A 12,540-nucleotide genomic window follows, 5' to 3' on the forward strand; every position below is an offset into this window, starting at 1 on the left:
CAGGCATTGTTCTAAGTGCTTTGCATATATCGACTTACTGATCAAAGTTTTAGTGCAAGACCGAGGTTGGCAAACTTTTTCTGGCAAGGGCTAAATAGTAAACATTTTAGACTTTGAGGATCGTATAGTCTCTGTCTCTGGTACTCACTTCTATCATGGTATCATGAAAGTAGCCATAGATAATACAGAACAGAATAAGCATTGCTATGTTGTAATAAAACTTTACTTACAAAAACAGTTGGCAGACAGTAGTTTACTCATGTCTATGGCCAGACTAAAAAATGTGATAGCCTTATCTCAAAAATCAATTTCAGGACATCTTACAATTAGCTGAAAACACAGAGGATGCCAATGCCTCAAAAGCCTTTCTATTGAATGACAGAGTCAAATCATCTCTTTGTGTTCATGCCCTTTCATCTCTCACAGCAATGGGAGAAGACAATCATTAATTTTTAAGCTATGGCATACTGATGACAGCTTAAAAAATCACAATGAACTGAGGCAGAAAATGGTTGGATTATATTTTTAAACAACTGAGACTACTGAAACACTAAGGAGTCTGACTTGCATCCTTGAGTTGAAAGGTGTTGATGAAGCATCACTGAGCATGGTCTTTGAGAAGCCATAACAGAACAAAGGGACAGCCACAAGAGTGTAATTACAGAGTTGTAGAAACACCCAGTAAAACACAAGAACAATTCATCAAACAATCTATGTGTAATTACCTAAAAGGACATAAGGTGCTGGATGGCAACCAATATGCCTTTGTTGGGCTGTGCCAAGTCTATTTAATTTCTTTCCACAGTAGATAGGGAGATGACACTGGACATGTAGATAAGGAGGAATGAAAAGATATCATCATGGAAGCAAAGCTTGCTATTCTGTCCAATAAGACAGGCAGACATGGTATACTTAAAGCTAATGTTAAGTGAGATTGTGATTTGTTAAAGGGCATAGCCAAAGGTGATTCATTACCAGTGGCTCAGTCAGTGCCAGCGTAAAGATGACAGGGATGTGCTAAATTGAGGCAAAGAGGAGGGGCTGGGAGAGTGCCAGCTCTGGACTGGCTTTAATTAGCAAATTAGTTACTTAAAATCCTGAAGTGAAAAATGCTCACTAAGCACACAGATGATGGACTGAGGGAATGGCCTAGCACCTAGGAAAATAGAAATTCAATTCAAAGTATTCCTGACATAATGATAATGGATTTAGTACTTTCGTTAATGCAAAGGTCCATTCAAAGGAGGAGGAATGCTAGCAAGGATTTGTGCATAGTGACAGGTAAGAAAAATATCCAAGACATCTCAGAAGAACTGGAATTCATTAGTGTATACTGAATATGAATGGACATTGAGTATAAGTCACTTTTTTTTAAGGCAAACGTGAAACAAACATTTATGGAGGAAGAGAAAAGTAGGCTTACAGAGTAAAATATAGGCTTACAAAGTGAGATAGCTCCCCATAGACAGTGAATGGACCTCCATTGCCATGGCAAGTAGGCAAAAAGGTCTAGTATGAGTCACCTGATTAGAAGTGAATTTGAATGGTTTTGTTAAAAGTAATACATATATAATATCAGAAGTACAATACCATATTTGTATTAATAGTAATACAAATATAATTTCAGAAGTACAATACCAATAGCACTGTGCACCTGGATAATCATGGCAACACTCAAAATCTTACTGGGCCTGACCTCTGAGTTACACAGCAGACTTATTATGGACTGCTCTCTGTAGTGACTGCTATAGGGTGTGATATTTGCTTCCTATTTGGATGCCTCAGGCTGGCCTCACAAGAGCCAGAAGCTCTTCATAACCCTTGCATCTCAGTCTGGGTCATTCGGCTCCCACTCTCATCAGTGAGTAATGCTTGGCTCCTGGCTGGCACAGGCTAGGGAAGGGTGACAGGGCATATGTTGTAACACATGGTGCTATCAGTTCCTTTTTTCTTATAACAATGAAATATACAAGATACTATTCCAACATTAGTAATTATATAAGGTAATACACATTTATTTTCCAGTTGAATTTTAAGAAATAAAACACCTGGAGAGATTACAGAGCCTTCTCAGGAAACTTTGCCTATTATCTATGATGATTTAATCCCCTCTTCGTTTTCCTTATCCCACCACTTTTGCCTCAAATTATGCTCTGGCATGTGTGCTATTCCTTGGTGACTCTCTCCAGCCATCTCACCTGCCTCCATTGGCTCAGACCCTCTGAGCTCTATAGCACCTTGGCCTCAAGAGCCCTTACCTACTGCTTATGATTTCACCTTGGAAATGTCTACATATGTTCTGAGCACACACTTGCAAGGTCTATATTATATTACAACAAGTTCAAAGTATCCAAAGACAATGACTTTTCTTGGGGGGAGTATGTATTTTGGTAGATCACAGTATACAATAAGAAAAGATATTTTTATTTTTTAAAAGAGTACAAGACATTTGGTTCTATCTTTAGGGGAAAATTTTTTTTCTAACATTGGTTTTACCCTCTATACTAATAAAGCAAGTCTAAAACCAAAGCAAGTTCAATTCAGAACAAAACTGCATCAAGAAAAAAGGTTGACTGCATTAGTGAGTGAGATGAAAGCCCGAAGGAATAATGATGAGAGAAGTCCTTTATTCTTGGTTGTGTCAACATCAAGGGTGGAAAAAGGGACAAATAGAGAAAAGTCCAGGATGAAAAGAATAGACATATTTTTTTGCTCTGGAAGAAATGGATTACTACACATAAAGCCAATTAAAAGGTAATAAGATCAATTTTTGCTTGTGGCTTATAGAATCAATCTTATTACTTTAGAGACATACTTTGTCTGGATGTCTTGACTCAGTACTGAGTTTTTACATTCCCCCAAATGCACTTTGTTTTAAAGCATTTATTTCAATGAATAGAAGAAGAAAAGGGGAGAGAAATGTGAAATAGTAGAAAATTCCTCTAAGTTCACTAAAAATCCATGATTCGCAATGTATTGGATTAATTGAGAATGATACAATCAGTATGGCTTGTTAAGATCCAGACATGCCTAAGACAAAATAAATTCTCTAAACCTACAAGACTATGAAGTCTAGGAATGATTAATAAAATTTTAAAGAGCATCATGAAGAAATGGATGTTCTTGCTGGCTTAAAAGAATAGTTTTTACAAATAAAGCTAGAAAAGGATGAGACAGGTAGATATTTAGGAACACGACTAGAAACCAAGGCATAAAAGGAGGGAGGGACATTTCATGCAGTGTTTAAAAATGCATACAGGTTTTAGGTGACATCACAGGGTAGTTTTTGTTTGCATTTCTCTCTTGATTAGGGACAATGAGCATTTTTCATATGTTTGTTAGCCATTTGTCTGCCTTCTTTAGAGAAGGTTCTAGTCATGTCTTTTGCCCAGTGATATGTGGGTTAGGTCTTTTTTTGTTGATTAATTTGAGTTCTCTGTAGATCATAGTTATCAAGCTTTTGTCTGATTCATAATATGCAAATATCTTTTCCCATTTTGAAGGTTGTATATTTGCTTTGGTTGTTGTTTCCTTAGCTGTACAGAAGCTTTTCAGTTGAATTAAGTCCCATTTGTTTATTTTTGTTGCTGTTGCCATTCCCATGGAAATCTTCCCTGATATATCACCTAACCCCAGTGAGAATGGCCCACATCACAAAGTCTCAAAGCTGCAGATGCTGGGGTGGATGTAGAGAGAAGGGAGCACTGTTACACTGCTGGTGGGACTTCAAACTAATCAACCTCAAATTAGACCTCCCATTTGATCCCGCAATCCCATTAGTAGGAATCTATCAGAAGAAAAAAAATCCTTTTATCATAAAGACACTTGTACTAGACTGTTGATCACAGCTCAATTTACAATTGCCAAAATGTGGAAACAACTTAAATGCCCACCAACTGAGGAATGGATTAATAAGCTGTGGTATATATATACCATGGAATACTATTCAGCCATTAAAAAGATGGAGATGAACCTGGATAGAGGTGGAACACATCCTTCTTGGTAACGCATTACAAGAATGGGGAAGCAAGAATCCAATATACTCTATTCTAATATGAAGGCAGTAGATGAACTAATACAAAGTGGGGGTAGGGAAATGAGGGAGTGGGGAGAAGAGAGGAGGAAGGGGGATGGGGTCACGGTGTATGCACACCTTTTGGGGGCAGGACACAATTATAAGAAGTACTTTATCTAATAGTTCATCTACTGCCTTCAGATTAGAATGCAATCAGTGTAACCTAATTCTTTTGTCCTCAGTGAATCCCAAATAATAAAAACAAAAAATGAATAAAATTCACTGGAAGGAAAAATACAGTACTGAGATACTACTACAATTTAGCACTGGCCACTGTCATCTGTACTTGGTCTAATCTCTGACAATCAAGAAAAAAACTGATTCTAATTATGAGTGCTAGAAACCTCTACAATCCACTTTTGCATTTAAAAAAAAAAATAGTTCACACACTTTATGGGGGCAAGACATGATTGCAAGAGGGACTTTACCTAACAATTGCAATCAGTGTAACTGGCTTATTGTACCCTCAATGAATCCCCAACAATAAAAAAAAAAAAAATAGTTCTCCAAAACAGATTATTCTATGGCAAGGGAGAAGGATGTGAAACTACACAAAAGGGAGAACAATTTGAAATAATAGTATGTAATTTTATTTCTCGTTTTTGAAATTGCTTTTTATAATCTCCTATTCACTATAGCAATTTCAAAAGAGACAAATGACACCAAATCATTGACAGTTACAAAAGAATTTCTGCTTATTTGGTGCATCCTTTAGGTAATTCTAGTGGAACTTGACTGTAAATGAGTCATGTGAGCAAATCTTGTCATTTTGGCATTTTGGAAAGACCAGAAAGAAACTTAAGACTATTCCAGGAAAAAATACTAGTCTGTATTTAAGTAAGTACCTTAACAAATGCCAAAAGTCTAACTCACCACCCTAATGACAGCATCGGGTAAATTTGATATGCTATTAGGAATAGTTTGAGAATTCTAAATCCCTTATGTTAGCGATCTCTATCCTTTTTTCCATCATTTCCTATATATTTACTGACTTTCCACTGTTGTTTGGCATACTATAATGCTGGGGCTATACCTATGATTAAGACAGATGATCTTAGCAAAATAACTAAGAAAATGCCAGGAAGGCTATATTAACTAGTGTGATGAAAATGTGTCAAACGGTCTATAAACCAAGTGTATGGTGCCCCATGATCATACTAATGTACATAGCTATGATTGAATAATAATTAAAAAAAGATGAAATTTCTGCAGCTTGTATTCTCTGGGAGAGAAATATACAAGCAGCAAGTAAATATGTTAAGAAAGTGTATTAGAGATTGCAGGGTGCTATGACAGAGATTGAGGACTTGGGAGGTATTAATTTTCATGGAGTTCATGAATGGTTTGTTATTCTATGACATTTAATCAGAAAACTAAACATGCAGAGAACCTGGGTATGAGAATTCTAGGCCAAGAGCAAGTGCAAAGGCCCTGCTGTAGTGACACTGTGATTTGTTTGATGAATGGTAATAGGGGCTAGTGGGTCCCAAAGGGAGTGCACTCTGAGAAGAAAGGTAAGATAATGACAAATGCAAGAGGTGCACCATGGCTCACAGGCACAGCAGGAAGTTTGCTTTTATTCTACAAGTAATGGGAAGCTATGGAAGGGTCTGATCTATATTTAACAATGATGGTTTGGGCTCCTGTCTGGTGAATGGACTGTGTGTGTGTTATGTGTATAAATATGGGCTGCAGGGAAGGTGCCAAAAGAGGATGCAGGGCTTTCAGGAAGGAGGCTTTTTATTGGCAATAAAATCCAAGCAAGAAATGCCGAAGGCCCAAACCACACAATAGTCATAGAGATGGAGTAAAGTGGGGAAAATTCAACATATACTTGGAGATAAAATTAATGCTTGCTAAGAGTAGAAGAGAAAGGAGTGAGGGTGGGAAAACAAGAAGTCAAGGTTTTTGAAGTTGGATGGGGTCCTAACTATGGAGCGGGGTCTAGTTCATTCTATGTTCATTGAACATTAGGCTAGCACTGGCTTGTGAGAAACCTACCTGAAGAGGTCAAGCAGATGGATGGAGGTGCTTGAACCCCAGGGGAGAGGTCTCAGCTAGAGAAACAAATTTGAGAGTTAATATCCTACACAGTTGCTGGCAGACCACCCAGGCACACACTTGGTAATTTATAAATGCTTATGAAGTGACTGATTGGTAATTGACGGAAAGAGCAAGTGAGAATTCTATATACTGGAAGATGGTTTGATCCTTTTGGCAAGGAGTATTCAGAATGCCAGGTGTCACAGCTGCTTAGTAAATATTAATTTGCAGTGATGAATCCCAGGAAAACAATGAGCTGTTATTTCAGTAGCTGACCCTGCTCAGCTTAACTGGTACTGGAACCGTGGTTCAACTGCTTGTGCCTTCTGCTCCTCATCCTCAGTATCTTTTCTCCTGGTGGCTTAATTTCTGACCTGGACATCTTGCTTTGTTTGTAATCACTGCCTTTTTGCCCTTACATTGGAAGAATACTGCCATTGCTCTGACTCTGTCCCTGTTGTCTCAGAGCCTGCTCTTTACAGGTTTCAGAATCTGCCATGAATCATGAACATTAATTGCGTACCTATTACGTGTCAGGCACCAAACCAGACCTTTGACTCATATGTGCCAAATATAACTGTGCAAGATATATGTTCACCCTCGGGTTAGGCCTTTATGTGCCCTACTCTAAGGAGGGTAGCTAGAAAGTGGTAGAGCAAGAAGTCAAAGCAAGTTCAAGCTGAATTTTCCACTGAGCACCCTGCCTTCCCGGATGTTCTAAGCTTATTGGATTTTGTCTGCTGAATCAGTCTATACCTTGACTCACCTAGCTCCCAACGAAGTCCATTAGGTGGTTGGTATCTGTTAATAGCCATCATGGATCAAGTCAGGATGGCCTGTGCCTGCACCTGGACTGACAATGTTCCCTGTCTCTGTAACTGCACACATCACTTGGCACTCTAATGTGGGTATTATCTATGGTATTCACTCTATGTTGAACTGGGGGATCCTAAGTGGAGAGAGGACCAAACCCAGGAAGGTATTAATTGTCAGAGAAACAAGAGAGATTAAATATATTGGAGCCACCCATCCAGGGACCGGAGAAGAGGTGGATAAGAGGAGATGGGTTGAAGAGCAAGAGGGAAGGCTGTGGAGCTCTGTATAAAAGGAAGAAATGGGGACTCTTTTCCCCACTGAATGTTTTTAATTCGCTTGTCAAAGATCAAGTAACGGTAAGTAGCTGGGTTCATCTCTTGGTTCTCTATTCTGTTCCGTACATCTACCTCCCTGGCAGTATCATGCTGTTTTGATCACTATCGATTTATAGTATAGTCTGAGGTCTGGTAGCATAATTCCTCCTGCTTTGTTTTTATTTCTGGGTAATATCTTGGCTATTTGAGGTTTTTTCTGATTCCATATGAAATGAAGTATTATTTTTTCAAGATCTTTAAAGTATGACAGTGGAGCTTTAATAGGGATTGCATTAAAATTGTATATTGCTTTGGATACTATGAACATTTTAACAATGTTGATTCTTTCCAGCCATGAGCATGGTATGCTTTTTCCACTTGTTAACATCTTCAGCTATTTCTTTTCTTAGAGTTTTATAGTTATCTTTACAGAGATCTTTCACATCCTTTGTTAGATAAACTCCCAAATATTTCATCTTCTTTGGCACTACTGTGAATGGAATAGAGTCCTTAACTGTTTTTACAGCTTGGTATATATAAAGGCTACAGATGTATGAGTGTTGATTTTATAACCTGAGACGCTGCTGTATTCCTTGATCACTTCTAAAAGTTTTGTAGTAGAATCCCTGGTGTTTTCCAGATATACAATCATATCATCTGTGAAGAATGAAAGTTTGATCTCTTCTGACCCAACATGGATACCCTTGATCACCTTTTCTTGCCTAATTGCCAGGGCTAAGAATTACAATGTTAAAAAGCAGCGGAGACAATGGGCAACCTTGCCTGGTTCCTGATCTGAGTGGAAATGATTTCAATTTAACTCCATTCAATACAATATTGGCTGTGGGTTTGCTGTAGATGGCCTGTATCAGTTTAAGAAATGTCCCTTCTATACCAATTTTCTTAAGTGTTCTGATCATGAATGGATGTTGGATATTATCAAAAGCTTTTTCTGCATCAATTGAGAGAATCTCATGGTCTTTGTTTTTTAATTTGTTTATGTGATGAATTATATTTATAGATTTATGTATATTGGACAAGCCTTCAGACCCTGGGATAAAACCCACTTGGTCATGGTGTATAATATGTTTGATGTGTTGCTGGATTCTGTTTGTTAGGATCTTGTTGAATATTTTTGCATCGATATTCATTAGTGGTAATGGTTTATAATTTTCTTTTCTTGTTGGGTCTTTTCCTGGTTTGGGGATCAAGGTGCTAAGTCATGAAAGAAGCCCAAGTGCCCAGTGAACCATGAATAGATCAATAAATTAATGTGCACCATGGAATATCATGCAGCCTTAAAGAAAGATGGAGACTTTACCTCTTACATGTTTACATCAATGGAGCTGGAACTTATTCTTCTTAGCAAAGTATCTGAATAAAAAGTATCCAATGTACTCAGTCTTATTATGAAACCAATTTACAGTTATATGAAAGCTATAACCTAATTATAGTTCAAGAAGAAGGGGAAAGGGGAGAGGGAAGGGAGGGGAGGGGGGAGGATGGGTGGAGGGAGAGTAATTGGTGGGACCACACCTACAGTGCATCTTACAAGGGTACATGTGAAATTTACTAGGTGTAGAATATAAATGTCTTAACACAATAACTGAGAAAATGTCGTGAAGGCTATGCTAACCAGTTTGATGAAAACATTTCAAATTGTATATAAAACCAGCACATTGTACCCCATGATTGCATTAATGTACACAGCTATGATTTAATTTTTTAAAAAAGGAAGAAATGGGTGTTTAATAATAATAGTTAACTAAAGGGTAAGATGAAACAGAAAATGTATACAGAAAAAAATTATAACTCATTGTTCAAAAGGAATAGCCTTTATGGCTTTATGCAAATATGTTAATAAAGCTTCAGTCTCTCTGGCCACACACTCGCATAGACAGGCTTTCTGTCTTCATTAGACATGCCCCCCAAGCATGCAAGCGTGTTACAAGGCAAAGAGATATTTAACTAAATGCCATATGTAATAGGAGTTGTGGCTTCACCAGCATCTGAGAGAAGATAGAACCTTCACTCACAGGAAGCAGGCTGAACAATTTGGGCTGAAATTATTTGCAATTAACATCATAGTGAAGAATAAAGTGAACTGAAGCTACCCCTACGGCTCTTCCCTGAGCAGCACCTGTCCTTCAGGTAAACTTGACTGGTTATCACCTAGCAGCTGCCTGGCTGGCTGGCCCCCATGCTGCCTGTTGGGCAAATGGAGCTGATACATCTTCATGCCACGTTAGGCTTCATGGCAAAAATGGGATATGGAATTCTGAGACGCTACTTTTGGGTCAAACATCAACCAGGCTTCACTTATTAAAGAATCAAATTAGTAAAAGTTGGAATATGAAGAGCTTGGTTTACCAGACAGATAAGAGAAGAAAAGCAACATATGCACCACATCCTTTAGAGTCCCCGTGGAACCCTAGGAAGAGTCTTCACGAGAATACTCTGATTCCACCTATCTCTACTGCTAATATTCTACTCGACTTAAAGGACAATTTGACATGGTTCCAAGGATTTTTAGAAACAGAGAGATGATTTCTCTCTTTCTGTCCCCACTCCCCACCCCTATCTCAGAGTCACACACATATACACACAAAGGTAAAATCTTAAACATATATTTAATTACATCATAATTTTCTTCCCTTTTATTATGACAGTCAAAATGCTAACAGCCAAATTCTTTGCTTATTCCCAGAACCAAAGCTGAAACAGAGCAGGCTCCCCATATATAAACAGAGCAGGTTCCCCATATATGTTTGCTGAATAAATGGATGAGTACATGGTTATTCACCATCCCCTTGATCTCCAGCAAGTACCTGGCCCTGCCTCATGCCTTTTTACTAACACCTCTAGAGAGAGCCCTTAGTTGTACTCTAATGTTACAAACATCCTTTTTATTGAGATATTTTAATGCCTCTACTCCTCTAAAAATGGTAATAATTTTTCTGATGGAGAAAATTTGAGAATTTTCTAAATGAAAAGTAGAAGTGAAAGAATTCTTAGCAACTTGTTTCTTAATTCTCCTGCAAACACATTTATATAGTACATCTCATTCAAAAATTTATACTCTTTTGATTTTTCTCTGATTCAGATAGTATTGAATATTATTGAATTTGATTATTGAATATCAAATAATATATTATTGGATATATCATTTGAATATATTGGCCACAGAGTTAGTGATAAGACAAGATCAGAGTACCAAATGGAGTTCTTTTTTAAGCATCAGATATTTCCTCCTCTCCAGCCATATTCCTGGGATAAGAAGTCTACTCTGTGCTAAAATCAAGATTACTTGATGAAGTTCATTGCCCTTCAACAAAAGTTAATTTTATGTATAAAACTTTATTAAACCATATTAAGTTAGCTCTAAGTATGGGTATGTACGTACCTAGGTCTTTGAAATACGTTCAATCCAGATCCAGAAAGTACTGACATTCAAAGATGAATCACAAGAACCTGGAATTAGAGCCTTTATCCTTTGATAATAAAGCATGTATGGTGCTTTAAAAGCTATCTGCTACTCTGTATTTAATAAAAGAAATAATTATAAAAATAAGCAAGGACTCGTGGGTCTTTGGTTTGAAGGATATTAATTTTGCTGTTAAAGAAAAAATAGAAAACAGAGCCTTAATACTGCCTTTCAAATCTTGCTGGCATCCCACGTGATCAGAGAACTGATTAGTGAAAGAGGGCTAGGGAATGTTCTGTGATCCAGGAAACATTTTCATGAGCTGATATATTTTTTAAGTTATCTCCAAGAATAAAAACAGTCACTTTTCTTGTAAGGCTTTATTAGTTTAAAATGTCAGGAAAATATAACCAAGCATAAAGATTTGCTAAATATGGATAATGAAAATACCTGGACATTTATTCTTCTCTGTACTTTCTCTGCTGGAAATATTTCATAATAATAAATGCTAAAAGAATCAAAATGACAACAACAAAGAAAACAACCAGAATACGTGTTCTGGAGGGTTTACAAATGATGTTTAATTTGCTTCTGCAATGGTTAAAAATGTGAGACATCTGATTCCTACTTAGTATTTTTAAAATAATGTCTGATTTCAAAATATAGATTATGAAGACATTAAATTTGTTGACACTCTAACAAACGTTAAAAGAAATCAACTCCCAGGAAACCTGAAATCCTTCCAGTATCAACGTAGTGCTGACAATTCATCATATTTAACAAGGTGTATTAGAAATAACTGAGTACTGACCTCCCGAGGACAAATGATCCTCTTGGGACGAGGTGCCTCTTGCTGTAACTGATATACTGCCAAAAAGAAAAAAATAATTAGAATATTGCAATGCATACCAACATGCCTTCAAATGTTTTCACATAAGTAAATCCCAAGAACTGCAAATGTAAAAAACAAGATACAGGCACATTTTTGACACTGGATGAAGCCAGGTAATTTATATGGAAATTAGTCACCATGACGATAAACTGGCAAAATTGATATTATTTTTTGTTCTTATAAGGCCAATTTAGTTTCATAATTGTTACTGGCATTGTTCATTTCATGGCTTTCTTAGAAGACTAGATATGGCTAAAATTCTTTTGACGATTTTAAAGATGAAATTCTACTTGTGAATACCTAAGTAGTAAGATCGTATAATAGGATTTCTGAATTTAAATGCTGATGTCTCTTAACATACCAGGGAAAGAACTGGCATTAGAAGAGGAGTATCATTTTCTGAAATATTAGTTACATACAAAGACACCACTGATTCTGTGAGTAAAGGAAACACCAAACCATTTCTTTCTCTCCCCTCTACCCACCATTTTTGCCTTGCCTATCATTATAAATTTCTCATTCATGCGAAGACTTCCCACCCATTATCATTCCTCTCTCCTGGGGCCTTTCACATCTTAAAGAATAATAATAATAACTCTCTTCTAACCTGCTTTAAAGACACATTTTCTGGCTTGGGCTCGGAGGAAAATAGGTCATTGTATATAATATAATTTATCAGACTATTATTTGTTATTTTTCAGACCATAATGAGTAATTTTTCTGCTCCTCATCTACAATGGTTATTTTTCTTTGAAGGAAAATCTACCCTGTGCAGGTACCTTTGAGTTCTACTTCTGTGAAAGTAGAGGTTGAAAACAAACTAAGCTGATATAACCTTCAGAATCCTAAAGAGGGAAAAATTAATTTTAGATGGAATAAATCTACAAAAAGTTAAAAAGAAGATCAACATGAAGTATTTCTAGAAAATATAATATGATAAACAAAATTTTCTGATTTATTTTTAGGGCTAAAAATA

The 12,540-nt window shown here is 36.9% G+C and overlaps 1 protein-coding gene across 1 annotated transcript in view; it reads right to left on the reverse strand.

Moving 5' to 3' along the window:
* CHN2 (chimerin 2) overlaps window positions 1–12,540 on the reverse strand; it is a 452,170-nt gene that overhangs the window by 221,015 nt on the left and 218,615 nt on the right. Inside the window, exon 3 of the mRNA XM_053608457.1 lies at window positions 11,484–11,539. Within this exon, the coding sequence (XP_053464432.1) occupies window positions 11,484–11,539 (56 nt within the window). The remainder of the gene's footprint in view (window positions 1–11,483; window positions 11,540–12,540) is intronic.

This window comes from Nycticebus coucang, chromosome 11, assembly GCF_027406575.1.
Source record: "Nycticebus coucang isolate mNycCou1 chromosome 11, mNycCou1.pri, whole genome shotgun sequence".
In the NCBI taxonomy this organism is placed as follows: domain Eukaryota; kingdom Metazoa; phylum Chordata; class Mammalia; order Primates; family Lorisidae; genus Nycticebus; species Nycticebus coucang.